The sequence below is a fragment of the Phyllobates terribilis genome, unplaced genomic scaffold (genome assembly GCF_046119375.1).
Source record: "Phyllobates terribilis strain yellow unplaced genomic scaffold, ASM4611937v1 Scaffold_2__4_contigs__length_985480577, whole genome shotgun sequence".
Classification (NCBI taxonomy): Eukaryota; Metazoa; Chordata; class Amphibia; order Anura; family Dendrobatidae; genus Phyllobates; species Phyllobates terribilis.
The window spans coordinates 390603360-390618712 of NW_027362762.1; the positions used below are offsets into that span (position 1 = coordinate 390603360).

The following is a 15353-nucleotide window of genomic DNA, read 5'->3' on the forward strand; positions in this document are numbered from 1 at the left end:
ACCGTCTCTTTAAGAAAGCCGGCCGGCAATTCAGCATCTGTACCCGACAATTTAGAAACGAAAGAATAGAGAATCACACATTGATTAGATAGATATAAACATGTCAGTCACATATATAATAAGTTCAGTGACAGTGTTGATTACTGTACTTGTCATTTAGTGTTAAAATAAAGGATTTATTTAAAAAAAAATTTGGCGTGGGGTTCCCCTTAATTTTAGGCTCTAGCGGAGGTTAAGCAGACAGCTGGGGCAAATGTTTGAAGTCTGGGAAGGGGGTAATACCCACGGAGCTTCCCAGGCAACTAATATCAGCCCCCAGCTGAATACCTAGCCTTTACTAGCTATTAAAATGGGGGAACCCCCCAAAAAAAATAACGTGGGGTCCCCCCTAATTTAATAGCTAGCAAAGGCTAGGCAGACAGCTGGGGGCTGATTTTAATAGCCCAGGAAGGGTGCCATGAATATTGGCCCCCTCCCAGGCTAGAAACACCAGCCGTCAGCCGCCCCAGAAATGGCGCATCCATAGGATGCGCCAATTCTGTCACTTAGCCTCGCTCTTCCCACTGCCCTGTAGCGGTGGCAGTGGGGTAATAGTGGTGGGGTTGATGTCAGCTTATAATGCCAGCTGACATCAAGCCCAGGTTAGTAATGGAGAGGCGTCTATAAGACACCCCCATTACTAACCCCATAGTCAAAGTTAAAGAAAAACACAAACACCCAGAATAAAGTCCTTTAATTGAAATAAACACACAATTCTTTATTGTTCTAAATTAAACCATACTTACCATCACGCCCATTCCAGCTGAAGCCAACGATCTCCTGCAATAAAAGAAAAATAATAAAGCAACATCATCCTTACCTTTCGATGGTTCCCACGACCGCTCCAGCTCTGCTACATCGAGATGACAGGCTGGACCGCAGCAGAACGCTGCCATCCAGCCTGTCATCCCGCAGACACTGAGAAGCGCAGGCTTGCTTGCGCTCCTCAGTGTCCCTCTGTGACGTCATCCAGATGAGCCGAGTTCATGTCCAATGAACTCAGCTCACCTCATGCACGTCACTGACAGCGTGGGAAAATTCTCCTGCACTCAGCGCTTCAGCGTGAGAATTCTCCCACGCTGTCAGTGACCTACATGAGGTGAGGTCATGTCCAATGAACTCAGCTCACCTCATGCACGTCACTGACAGCATGGGAAAATTCTCACGCTGAAGTGCTGAGTGCAGGAGAATTTTCCCACGCTGTCAGTGACTTGCATGAGGTGAGCTGAGTTCATTGGACATGACCTCGGCTCATCTTTATGCCGTCACAGCCAGACACTGAGGAGTGGAAGTATGCCTGCGGTTCTCAGTGTCTGCGGGATGACAGGCTGGATGGCAGTGTTCTGCTGCGGTCCAGCCTGTCATCTCGATGTAGCAGAGCTGGAGCCGTCGTGGGAGCCATGGAAAGGTAAGGATGAGGTTGCTTTATTATTTTACTTTTATTGCAGGAGATCGTTGGCTTCAGCTGGAATGGGCGTGACGGTAAGTATGGTTTAATTTAGAACAATAAAGAATTGTGTGTTTATTTCAATTAAAGGACTTTTTTCTGGGTGTTTGTGTTTTTTTAAATACTTTACTAGAAATTCATGGTGGTCATGTCTAATATTGGCGTGACCCCATGAATTTCGGGCTTAGGGCCAGCTGATAATGCCAAGCTGGCCTTAACCCCTTTATTACCCAGTGAGCCACCGCACCAGGGCCCTGGATGAGTTGGGTACAGCGCCAGAAGATGGCGCTTCTATGAACGCGCCATTTTCTGGGGCGGCTGCGGACTGCAATTTGCAGCGGGGGTGGCCCAGAAAGCTTGGGTCTCCCTGCGCTGCGGATTCCAGCCTCCAGCTGCCTAGTTGTACCTGGCTGGGCACAAAAATAGGGCGAAGCCCCACGCATTTTTTTTTTAAATTATTTCATGCAATTCATGGAATAATTAAGAAAAAAAGGGCTTCCCTATATTGTTGTGTCCAACCAGGTACAAATAGGCAGCTGGTGGTTGGGGGCAGCCCGTTAATGCCTGCTGTACCTGGCTGGACACAAATATAGTGCGAAGCCCCACGTCAATTTTTTTTTAATTATTTCATGAAATAATTTTTTAAAAAAAGAGCTTCCCTATATTGTTGTGTCCGGCCAGGTACAAATAGGCAGCTGGTGGTTGGGGGCAGCCTGTTCCTGCCTGCTGTACCTGGCTGGACACAAATATAGGGCAAAGCCCCACATCAATTTTTTTTAAAATAAATCCTTTATTTTAACACTAAATGACATTTGAGGAGTTAATAAAGATGCAGTCCCTAAATTATTATTTATTTTTTAATTAATTTTTCCCAAAACTTTTGACGTGGGCTTCGCCATATTTTTGTATGCCAGCCAGGTACAGCATCCAGCTTCTATGAACGCGTCATTTTCCGGGGTGGCTGTGGACTGCAATTTTCAGCGGGGGGGGGGGGGCAGAAAGCTTGGGCCTCCCTGCGCTGCAGATTCCATCCTCCAGCTGCCTAGTTGTACCTGGCTGGACACAAAAATAGGGAGAAGCTCCACGTTTTTTTTTTTTTAATTATTTCATGAAATTCATGGAATAATTAGGAAAAAAAGGGCTTCCCTATATTGTTGTGTCCAACCAGGTACAAATAGGCATCTCGTGGTTGGGGGCAGCCCGTTCCTGCCTGCTGTACCTGGCTGGACACAAATATAGTGCGAAGCCCCACGTCAATTTTTTTTAAATCATTTCAGGAAATTCGTGAAATAATTAAAAAAAATTGATGTGGGGCTTCGCCCTATATTTGTGTCCAGTCAGGTACAGCAGGCAGGAACGGGCTGCCCCCAACCACCAGCTGCCTATTTGTACCTAGCCGGACACAACAATATAGGGAAGCCCTTTTTTTCTTAATTATTCCATGAATTTCATGAATTTAAAAAAAAAATACGTGGAGCTTCGCCCTATTTTTGTGTCCAGCCAGGTACAACTAGGCAGCTGGGGGCTGGAATCTGCAGCGCAGGGAGGCCCAAGCTTTCTGGGCCCCACCCGCTGCAAATTGCAGTCCGCAGCCGCCCCGGAAAATGGCGCGTTCATAGAAGCGCCATCTTCTGGCGCTGTACCCAACTCATCCAGGGCCCTGGTGCGGTGGCTCACTGGGTAATAAAGGGGTTAAGGCCAGCTTGGCATTATCAGCTGGCCCTAAGCCCGAAATTCATGGGGTCACGCCAATATTAGACATGACCACCATGAATTTCTAGTAAAGTATTTAAAAAAAACACAAACACCCAGAAAAAAGTCCTTTAATTGAAATAAACACACAATTCTTTATTGTTCTAAATTAAACCATACTTACAGTCACGCCCATTCCAGCTGAAGCCAACGATCTCCTGCAATAAAAGTAAAATAATAAAGCAACATCATCCTTACCTTTCCATGGCTCCCACGACGGCTCCAGCTCTGCTACATCGAGATGACAGGCTGGACCGCAGCAGAACGCTGCCATCCAGCCTATCATCCCGCAGACACTGAGAAGCGCAGGCATGCTTGCGCTCCTCAGTGTCTGGCTGTGACGGCATCCAGATGAGCCGAGGTCATGTCCAATGAACTCGGCGCACCTCATGCACGTCACTGACAGCGTGGGAAAATTCTCACGCTGAAGCGCTGAGTGCAGGAGAATTCTCCCACGCTGTCAGTGACGTGCATGAGGTGAGCTGAGTTCATTGGACATGACCTCACCTCATGTATGTCACTGACAGCGTGGGAGAAGTCTCATGCTGAAGCGCTGAGTGCAGGAGAATTTTCCCACGCTGTCAGTGACGTGCATGAGGTGAGCTGAGTTCATTGGACATGACCTCACCTCATGTATGTCACTGACAGCGTGGGAGAAGTCTCACGCTGAAGCGCTGAGTGCAGGAGAATTCTCCCACGCTGTCAGTGACGTGCATGAGGTGAGCTGAGTTCATTGGACATGACCTCGGCTCATCTGGATGCCGTCACAGCCAGACACTGAGGAGTGGAAGTATGCCTGCGCTTCTCAGTGTCTGCGGGATGACAGGCTGGATGGCAGCGTTCTGCTGCGGTCCAGCCTGTCATCTCGAGGTAGCAGAGCTGAAGCTGTCGTGGGAACCATGGAAAGGTAAGGATGAGGTTGCTTTATTATTTTTCTTTTATTGAAGGAGATCGTTGGCTTCAGCTGGAATGGGCGTGACTGTAAGTATGGTTTAATTTAGAACAATAAAGAATTGTGTGTTTATTTCAATTAAAGGACTTTTTTCTGGGTGTTTGTGTTTTTTTTAAATACTTTACTAGAAATTCATGGCGGTCATGTCTAATATTGGCGTGACCCCATGAATTTCGGGCTTAGGGCCAGCTGATAATGCCAAGCTGGCCTTAACCCCTTTATTACCCAGTGAGCCACCGCACCAGGGCCCTGGATGAGTTGGGTACAGCGCCAGAAGATGGCGCTTCTATGAACGCGCCATTTTCCGGGGCGGCTGCGGACTGCAATTTGCAGCGGGTGGGGCCCAGAAAGCTTGGGTCTCCCTGCGCTGCGGATTCCAGCCCCCAGCTGCCTAGTTGTACCTGGCTGGACACAAAAATAGGGCGAAGCCCCACGTATTTTTTTTTAAAATTATTTCATGAAATTCATGGAATAATTAAGAAAAAAAGGGCTTCCCTATATTGTTGTGTCCGGCTAGGTACAAATAGGCAGCTGGTGGTTGGGGGCAGCCCGTTCCTGCCTGCTGTACCTGACTGGACACAAATATAGGGCGAAGCCCCACATAATTTTTTTTTAATTATTTCATGAATTTCCTGAAATAATTAAAAAAAAATTGACGTGGGGCTTTGCACTATATTTGTGTCCAGCCAGGTACAGCAGGCAGGAACGGGCTGCCCCCAACCACCAGCTGCCTATTTGTACCTGGCCGGACACAACAATATAGGGAAGCCCTTTTTTTCTTAATTATTCCATGAATTTCATGAAATAATTAAAAAAAAAAAAAACGTGGAGCTTCTCCCTATTTTTGTGTCCAGCCAGGTACAACTAGGCAGCTGGGGGATGGAATCTGCAGCGCAGGGAGGCCCAAGCTTTCTGCCCCCCCCCCGGTGCAAATTGCAGTCCGCAGCCGCCCCGGAAAATGGCGCGTTCATAGAAGCTGGATTCTGTACCTGGCTGGCATACAAAAATATGGCAAAGCCCACGTCAAAAGTTTTGGGAAAAATTAATTAAAAAATAAATAATAATTTAGGAACTGCATCTTTATTAACTTCTCAAATGTCATTTAGTGTTAAAATAAAGGATTTATTTAAAAAAAAATTGGCGTGGGATCCCCCATAATTTTAGGCTCTAGCGGAGGTTAAGCAGATGGCTGGGGCAGATGTTTGAAGCCTGGGAAGTGGGTAATACCCACGGAGCTTCCCAGACTACTAATATCAGCCCCCAGCTGAATACCTAGCCTTTACTAGCTATTAAAATGAGGGACCCCCCCCAAAAAAATGACGTGGGGTCCCCCCTATTTTAATAGCTAGCAAAGGCTAGGCAGACAGCTGGGGGCTGATATTAATAGCCCAGGAAGGGTGCCATGAATAATGGCCCCCTCCCAGGCTAGAAACACCAGCCGTGAGCCGCCCCAGAAATGGCGCATCCATAGGATGCGCCAATTCTGGCACTTAGCCTCGCTCTTCCACGCTGCCCTGGTGCGGTGGCAGGGGGTAATAGTGGTGGGGTTCATGTCAGCGCCAGCTGCCATGAAGCCCAGGTTAGTAATGATGGGCGTCTATAAGACACCCCCATTACTAACCTACAAAGTGTTAAAAAGAAAAAACACACTACACCCAGAAAAAAATAATTTATTTGAAATAAAACACACCATTTTATTTAATTCTTAGTTTACTAAAAATAATAGTTACCTGTCCACGTTCCTGCGCTGATCTCCCATGCACAGCTGTCACATCTGGAGAAGGTGACAGCTGTGCATGGCTGCTGTAAGCTCACGCTGCCGGGAACACGTCCGCTCCCGGCAGCGGGAGCCACTGACTGAGGTCACCAGAGTGCATTCAGGCAGCGCAGCTCCGGAGACCTCCTTTACGGCAGTGCTGTACCGTGGGAATTTCTCACGATACAGCAGGGCCGTAAAGGAGCTAACCGGAGCAGCGCTGCCTGAACTCCGGTGAACCTGCTTATGCAATGACGGGGCTGCTTTACGGCCCCGTCATTCTAGCGGCGGCAGCGGTTCAGAGCGGTCACATTCTATGTGGCTGCTCTGAACTGGAGATCATCGTGGGACACTCGTGGACTACTCCGGAGGGGTAAGGATAAGGTTGTGGTTTATTATTTTATATTTTATTACAGGAGATCGATGGCTTCGGGGAATTAGGTGTCTAGGTGAGTATAGGTGTAGTTTTTTATTTTTTACTTTATTTTAGGTGGCGATCGGCGGGGACAGGTAATGTATGAACTAATTTCTTTTAGGTAACCACTGGCCACCAATGACATGTATTTAACATTTATTGGGGACACAGTAGGGCAATTTATATAGCAGGATCAGGCTGATGGGAACTACTGCTCCCATCGAGCTGATCCTGCTGGCAGGAGTGGACGGGGGACAGACATAGGCCGATGGGAGTAGTAGTGTCACATCGGCCTATGTCTGCCTGCACGCACACACCCGCACACATCGCACAGACACCGCGCACACCCGCAGACATCGCACAGACACCGCACACACCCGCAGACATCGCACAGACACCGCACACACCCCCAGACATCGCACAGACACCGCGCACACCCCCAGACATCGCACAGACACCGCGCACACCCGCACACATCGCACAGACACCGCGCACACCCGCACACATCGCACAGACACCGCGCACACCCGCACACATCGCACAGACACCGCACACACCCGCACACACACCCCGCGCACACACATCGCACAGACACAGCACACACCCGCACACACACCCCGCGCACACACCCGCACACACATCGCACAGACACAGCACACACCCGCACACATCGCACACACCCCGCACACACACCCCGCACACACACCCCGCGCGCACACACCCCGCGCGCACACACCCCGCACACACACACCCCGCACACACACACCCCGCACACACACACCCCGCACACACACACCCCGCGCACACACACCCCGCGCACACCCGCGCGCACACACCCCGCACACACACCCCGCATACACACTAATCATGACGGGTCTGGGAGGTGAGGCTGACCTGTGCGGCCGTGGGAAAGTTCATGTGAGTTCATGCAGTCAAGCATGAACTCACATGAACCCTCTGAGGGCAACGCGGCGACTTCAAATGAACAGCTGATCGGCATCAGCTGATACCTCAGCTGTTCATTTGAATTAACCGGCGGGAAAGCGCAGCACAGAACGGGAAAGCCGGCGGTGAAGTCTTTTCACTGCCGGCTTCCCCGCCCGGGTCCTTCGCTCCTTGGTGCTGCGCTCCCCGCCCGGTCCTAATTTACGATCAGGATGGGAGGTGGCGAGGGGAGCGGAGGATCGGGGTGGGAGGCTGCGGGGAAGCAGTATGGGGCTGTGTGATTGTTTAAAAGCCGGCGGCTTTTTACCGCGCGCCGGCTTTTAAACAATCAGGAGAATTCTCCCCCGCTGGGATGGCATTCTGATGACAGGCTGGATCGCGCTGCCATCCAACTTGTCATCCTTCACAGACACTGCAGAGCGCAGACATTATGGGAACTTCCGATTCCGGTATTCGATATTGTAAAAGTATCGGAATTAAGTATCGGAATTCCGATACCGCGAATATCGGCCGATACCCGATATTACAGTATCGGAATGCTCAACACTAGTTGTGACCCATTTATTTGCTTCTCAGTGTGCTACAATCAACTAGCATAGCAACATTGTCTTAATTTCTAAGGGAAATCAGAGCTGGGTTAAGCCCTGCTTGTTCATGGCGAAGATGCATGGAATAAAAAAGCAGAAAAAAAAGTTGTCCAGTTAAAACATTTTATTACCTATCCACAGGAAATGTAATAACTTACTGATTGGTGGGTGTCCCACCTCTAGGACCCACATCGATATGCAGATTGGGGAATTTTTATTTCTGATGGGGAACATTTTTCCCCATTACAAAATGACACAGTAGGTTGGACTCCCGAATGTCAATCCATTTATTCTTAGTGGGACTGCCAGAAAAAGCCAAATGCAGCAATTAGAAGCCCATAGAGAATGAATGAAACAACGGTAGTGCATGCATACTACTGCTCCAGTCTAAGGCTACAGTCACACGTTGAGTATTTGGTCAGTATTTTGCATTAGTATTTGTAAGCCAAAACCAGGAGTGCAACAATCAGAGGAAAAGTATAATAGAAACATGTCACCACTTCTGTATTTATCACCACTCCTGGTTTTGGCTTACAAATACTGATGTAAAATACTGACCAAATACTGAACGTGTGACCGTAGCCTAATAGGGATAAAAGTTTGCCATTCTGCTGATCAGACCTCTACAGATCAACAAGTGGGTCAGCTCATAACTTATTTTCGCTGGACAGCCCCTTTAAGTGCCATCCTTCTCTGCATTGGCGTGGATCCCAGATATCGAACAACCACCAATCAGTATGTTATATCAGTGATGGGAATATCCCCTTTATCTCCAAATATTTCAGCTCCATTGCTTTGCCTCAAACTAATACTAAAATGAGTAAAACTGTTTAACATCTCTCCAGCATTGCTTTCATTATGAACAGGTCAAACTCTCCATTATGGCAAACTTGAGGGACGTTACTTTTGAGGCTTCTCAGAACAAATTGGATGTCATACTGCTATCTCCAATGGGTACCCCCTCAATTTCCGCTCTCTGTTCTATAATGAGATCTAATTTGTTCGGGGTGCACCAGGACATTTTTTTTTAAATATTGGAGGCAACAATTGGAGGAAATTCCTGTTAAGATCAGGCTGGGTTGGAGTATATTTAGGAAACACATTATAAGCGAAGCATGGAGAGAAACTCAGTATAAAATTATGCATGGGGTCATCTACGCCTTTTAACATACCGAAAAAAGATCCTCTATCAAATAGTCTAACTGCATGTCCTAAGTACCATCATCCTTATTCTGACCTAATATATGGTCTCTTGTCCTGCCCTGAGTCAGCTTCATATTGGAGTCAGGTATTAGATATGATTCACACTATTTGGGGTCCAGGATATACCCTCTCTCCATATCTAGTCTTTTTACACTTCTGGAGTAACACAGAGAACCCTAATAGGAAGACGGGAGGCACTCCTAAATTGCTCCACACCCTACTCTTACTGGCAAAAAAACAGTTACTTAAATATTGGCTAGACCCCAACACTCCCCCTATTGCAGAATTGACAGCTCAATTGAAACACTTTATGGGAGTGGAACAAGATGCCCTCAGCAATAAGGAAACGCAAGCTGGCAAATTTCTCCTAAAGTGGAAACAGTTTATTGTAACTTGCTGCTCATCAAATGAAAAAAAGAAAATGGTGGAACCCTTCACTTCTACAGCGTGGTATATGTTAGAGGACCTCAAAAATAACCTGGGACCACTACGCCTAAATTAAAAAAAAAAAAAAAAGGAGAGAAAGAATAGGGTACAGAAATTACTTGACTAGAGTCCGTAATCTATTCTAAAATTGATTACCCTTCCATGATGGCTTCAATAAAATATAATATGTTAGATCTTATATTAGCTTAGACTATAAAGATTTTATGTTGTTAATGTTAATTTTGTTCTATGTGCTTTACCAGTTAGTCCTATATATGATACTATTATTATATGCCCAGTCTGCGTACGGGCACCTGAATATCTTCTCAAATCTGAATTGTTTATATGTTTTATATGTTTTTTGAAAACTCCAATAAAATGATATATATATAAAAAAAAACTGTTTAACATGATAAAAGACAATAATTAATATTGTCATGTAAATTACACATGACCTGAAAAATAAAACTAAATTATTTTTTTCTTCAGCTCCCCGTGACTCTCTATTAACAGTACAAAGAGCTCAGCTCTACTCAGCCATGAAGAACTTCAAGCAAGCCCTTAATGATGCTGATACCGTCTGCAGAAAACAGCCACTCTGTTCTAAGGTTAGTAGGTACTACCCATATTAAAGTGTCAATCACTAGAAAACGTCACTTCTAGATGAAATGCAGAAAAAAGTTGTAGTGCCGGCGTCCCTGCCCTCTGCTAGGCAGGGACGCTGTTCCCCTCACCGCTCTGCTCCGTGCCCAGCGTCCCTCTCCCGCTCTGCTGGCAGCGCGCGCTCCTTCCCGGCCACTGTGCTGAGGGCGCGCGCGCGCGCCCTCCCTCCCTCTTAAAGGGGCCGCGCGCGCCGTCCTAAGGAGTCCCCGGCCAATGGCCGGAGGACTTTACCATATATAAGGCACCTCCTCCAAAATGGAGGTGCCCGAGCAATGTTGTTGCACCGTTCTACTCTGCTTCAGCCCTCAGGTCCCGTTGCCAGTTACCTGCCAGTTACCTGCCAGATTCCTGCCAGCTTGCTGTCCTAATCCCGCCTGATTTCCTGTTACCTGCCTGCCTGCCTGAGGTCCGACGGTCTGCCTTACAACTCCGGTCAGTCTGTCTAAGGACCAACTTGCCCGCTCACCTGGGAGCGCACATCAGCTACCTGCCTGCTTGCCTGAGGTCCGACGGTCTGCCTTACAACTCCGGTCAGTCTGTCTATGGACCAGCTTGCCCGCTCACCTGGGAGCGCTTCTCCGCTACCTGCCTGCTTGCCTGCCCGGAGGCTCCGCTGTCACGTGCTGTGACCACCAGCTATTCCAGACTCTTGCCCGCTCACCGGGAGCGCTTCTCCACTACCTGCCTGCTTGCCTGCCCGGGGGTTCCGCTGTCACGTGCTGGGACCACCAGCTATTCCAGAGACTCTTGCCCGCTCACCTGGGAGCGCTTCTCCGCTACCTGCCTGCTTGCCTACCTGGAGGCTCCGCCGTCACGTGCTGTGACCACCTGCTATTCCAGAGACTTTCGCTTGCTCACCTGGGAGCACACATCCTCCATCTGCCTTGCTAGCCTACCTGGAGGTTCAGCCATCACAGGTCGTACCTACCCTTTACCTAGAGACTGCCCCGGTCACTTGCCGTGACCTCCAGCCCGTTCTTCCAGAGACTGCCCCGGTCACTTGCCGTGACCTCCAGCCCGTTCTTCCAGAGACTGCCCTGATCACTTGCCGTGACCTCCTGCCCGTACACCCAGAGACTGTCCCGGTCACCTGCTGTGACTGCCTGCCTGGTCGCCACCCGCTCCCTTACAAGGACCGCTCCCTTGTATAGTAGCCCAGAGGTTCCGCCTCCCAGACCCGTTACAAAAGTTATTACTTTAAAGTGACAAAATAATATATTTGAGCGAAGTTCCTTTATATAATAAATATGACATTTTCCGAGACAAAAGCCTTAGTGATTAGGAAAATCCTCTGATCAGAAAGCTGTAAGTGTATTCCCATCTTACACATTTATGGGATATCCATGGCATGTATGCGGACCCCACTATGACTCTGTTAGAAAGGCTACTTATTTGTTAATTCAGAGGTCAAAGGTGGCCTCACCAGGCGTAACGGGTGTCGGAGAAACTCCATTCCGAAGACAAATATGGGACCCAAATGGAACCTACTTCCAGCAAACTTTTATGGCATATTCTTTGAATATGGATATCATTTGGATATGCCATAAAAGTTTGAAAATAGGATTGCACTTTTATTAATTTTATTTGCGCTTCCTAGAGACTTCTTTCTTTCCAAGAAACTTTGTATCATTTTTCTGTCCAATGTAAAATACTTATTTATTGCCCTATGCAGTTGTACCTAATAGAAACCAGACTAATCAATTATAAATTAATTTGTTTTTTTAAAAAAACCTGCTATAGATTAAGGCTATGTGCCCACGATGCAGAAATGAAGCAGAAAATTTCTGCAGCATTTCTGCATCTCCCTGGCAGAAAAAACGCATGCGGATTGTACATGCGGATTGTGCATGCGTTTTTCCTGCAGAAAACATGCGGATCCACATGCGGATTCACATGCGTTTCCGCATGCAGATTGACAAGCGCTTTCCAGGCGATAGCATCACTTGGAAAGTGCTTGACAACTAGGTCACACTATATAAATCCATGCAAACGGCATGGATTTATACAGTGTGAACCGTAAAAATTAAAACAAATAAAGCTATACTCACCCCCGAGGCCCCGGTGTGTGCAGCAGCGCTCGTTCCTGTCTGGTTTCCGGCTGCCGGCATATCGCGAGACAGAGCGGTGAAGGGCCTGCGGCCACATGACTGTGACGTCACCGCAGGTCCTCAAGCGATGCCGGCATTCAGAGAGAAGACGCCGGACAGGTGAATATAAACTTTATTTGTTATTTTATTCTTTTTTTACAGGTACAATGGTACCCAGGTCTGGATGAGAGTCTCCTCTCCTCCAGAACTGGGTACCATCCGCACATAGAAACGCATAGAAGCCGCTTGTAGAAATGTACAGTCGCAATTTCTATGCGTTTCAATGCAAGTCAATGGCGGGAGTTCCGCTGCGCTACCGCAAAATTAAATGACATGCTGCGGATTTTTGTGTGCAGCATAAACGCTGCGGAAAAATCCGCAGCATGTGCATAGAACTTGCGGAATCCCCTTGGGGACCATGGGGTGCGGATTACCTAGCGTTTCACAAGCGTTTATGCTGCGGAAATTCCACAGCATAAACGCTTGAAAAACGCTACGTGGGCACCCAGCCTTAATCGATCTTTTATGATCATGAATTCTGTAAGAACAGAAGCCATGACCCTAATGTGAAAAAGCCATGTGAACTTCTTTTTCATCTATGTAGTGAAATGAGCCATATCATACTTTTTTGACTATAGGACACATTTTACTATAAGATACACCCCAGGTTTAGACAGCAGAAAATAGGAAAACACATTTCTCACTAATTAAAACTTCCCTCGTGAGGTAAATATGTGGTGGGGGGTTAATATTACTAATTTTAAGGCAGTAAGTTAGAAGAACTCCTCCTTAGTGCTTCCTTGCAGCATTTTGTATTATACACATATAACTTTACAGTACACACTCTCTGCAGCGCACACATACACATGCACTGCTATATACACACTGTCTGCTACATACAGGAGAGAGAACTGTGCCGCTGTAAAGTCCTCTCAGTGATCAGGAAGGACGCTGTGTAAGTGTTCTCCTTGAACATAAAAAGCTACCCAGAGTGTTATTTATTATATTATAATAACTAAATGTATTAATCGCTTATGTAATGCCATTAATTCTACAAACATCATAATCTCTGTCCCCATTGGAGCTCACAATCTAAATTGGAGTGTGGGATAAAGCCAGACTACACAGAGGGTTTCCATGCAAACATGGGGGGAACATACAAACTCCTTGCAGATGATGTCCTTGGTGGGACTTAAACCCAGGACCCCAGCGCTGCAAGACTATATTGCTAACCACTGAGGCACAGTGCTGCCCAGTCTGTGGGTATCTAAAAATTTTTGCAGCTTCCTAATGAGGGTCAGTGTATTCAAAAAAACACTGTTTGCTTTTTATTTTATTTGTTGAAAATAAGTGCCCTAGTTAACAAGATGCTTTAATATGCAATGCAAATTAAAGAGACAATGCTGGATGAAGAATACGACAAGATACATTCCACAGGTTTTCTCACCAATGGTAACAGAGCGTTAGAGCTCATGATGTGCAACATCATCATCTTCTATCATAATATATTTTTAGCTCTCTATTATTTTGGGTAGCAGTACATCATTAATACATTTTCTTGTCTCTGGAGAACATGATGTCCTTTGCTGTTAGTGTAATCCTGTGTGCCAGTTTAATAGAGAGGATTATATTTAGAATGCATGGTACAAGATGCTTGGTTAATCGCTTTTAAAGCATGTCACGTTGTTGTGTATGCAGGGGCGTTATGTGAAGGCACAGGCGCTTTCTGGACTGGGGAGAACGGAGGAGTCGTTGAAGGAGTTTCTGCATTGTGTTGCCTTAAACCCTGAATGGAGTTCAGTGAAGGCAGAAGCACAAAAGGTAGCACTGAGCAGGTCACACTTTTTTTCTGTGTATCTCCAATGATTTCAGTTATCTATCTCATTAATTTTATCAGTTCGGGACTAGTACCTACTCTGTAAAATTTTGCATGGACTGGTAACTATTGCCCATCAAATAGTCCTGGGTTTATAAAATCTATCTATAGCTCAACTGATGGCCCATGGATTTGATCAGACCCTCACTTTTAAAAGGTTTATCCAAGACTATGTTTTTAGGCTCATATTAAAATATTTCCTACCTGCCTGCTAGGCCCAGTGCCGATCTCTGCTGGCACAGAGCAGTCACAGACCACTTCTGCCAGTCATTTTGCAGCTTCCACTAATGTCACGTCGACAGAGCAAGCGACTTCTCTTCTGGTCTGTTCTGGGACGTGACTGGCAATGTCACACTGATTGGCAGCCAGCTCCCCACAGTAGGTAGCGGGGAGCTGGCTGTTAATCTTCATGATGTCATCAGTCACACCCCATCGACAGAGCAGATCGGAAGAGAAAGAGCTGCTCTGTTGACGTTGAGCGGCTGTATCAACAGCAGGAGTGACTGATGACCCCTCTGTGCTCGCACGGAGTAGAACAGGCAGGTAGTGAACAACTGCCTGCTTGTTAATTTTTAGGCCCATGGTAAAAAAAAAAAAATAGTCCTTGATAAATCCTTTAACTGAAAAATGCAGAAGGTGTAGCTGTAATTATTTTTTTTTACCTGCACATCTAGGACCTGCAGCACACTGGAGAGAGAAATCCTTTTGTAATGTGTGTGCATATTTTTCTTAAATGTAGAACGTAAATGCACCTAGAAGTAGGTACATTTTGTTCATGTGCATTGTTCAGGTGTTTCATTTAGCATTTTATATGCATTGGGAAAATAGGTTTGCAAAGATGGACATGACCTTTACCTTTTGACGTAGATGAACTCTATTAGTAACTATAAAATTCTATCAACATACCCGTTTAATAAGATGAAGCTTAAAAATATTTTTTATTATTTTTTACTCTCAGCTGATATGTGAAATGCTGTTTCCGGACTTTGAGGATGTCCAGGCCAGTTTTACCGTCCGCGCACAATCTCCATATACTAGATTAAAGCCGGTCTCCCTAAATGGTCCAAACAGTTCTCCTTCTGTGGATGATGTATGTCTACCAGGAGGCTCAAAGGTAAAATGCATTGATTTGTATATTACGCCACTTTTTACTGCTAACCAACGACACCATGGCCCCAATTCATCAAGATCAGCAATTTTCACGT

General features: G+C 46.5%; 1 protein-coding gene across 1 annotated transcript in view; it reads left to right on the forward strand.

Annotated features, from left to right (window-relative positions):
- LONRF2 (LON peptidase N-terminal domain and ring finger 2) overlaps window positions 1-15353 on the forward strand; it is a 79118-nt gene that overhangs the window by 43341 nt on the left and 20424 nt on the right. Inside the window, exons 2-4 of the mRNA XM_073664852.1 lie at window positions 10012-10130; window positions 13971-14093; window positions 15107-15262. Coding sequence (XP_073520953.1) covers window positions 10012-10130; window positions 13971-14093; window positions 15107-15262 — 398 coding nt within the window. The remainder of the gene's footprint in view (window positions 1-10011; window positions 10131-13970; window positions 14094-15106; window positions 15263-15353) is intronic.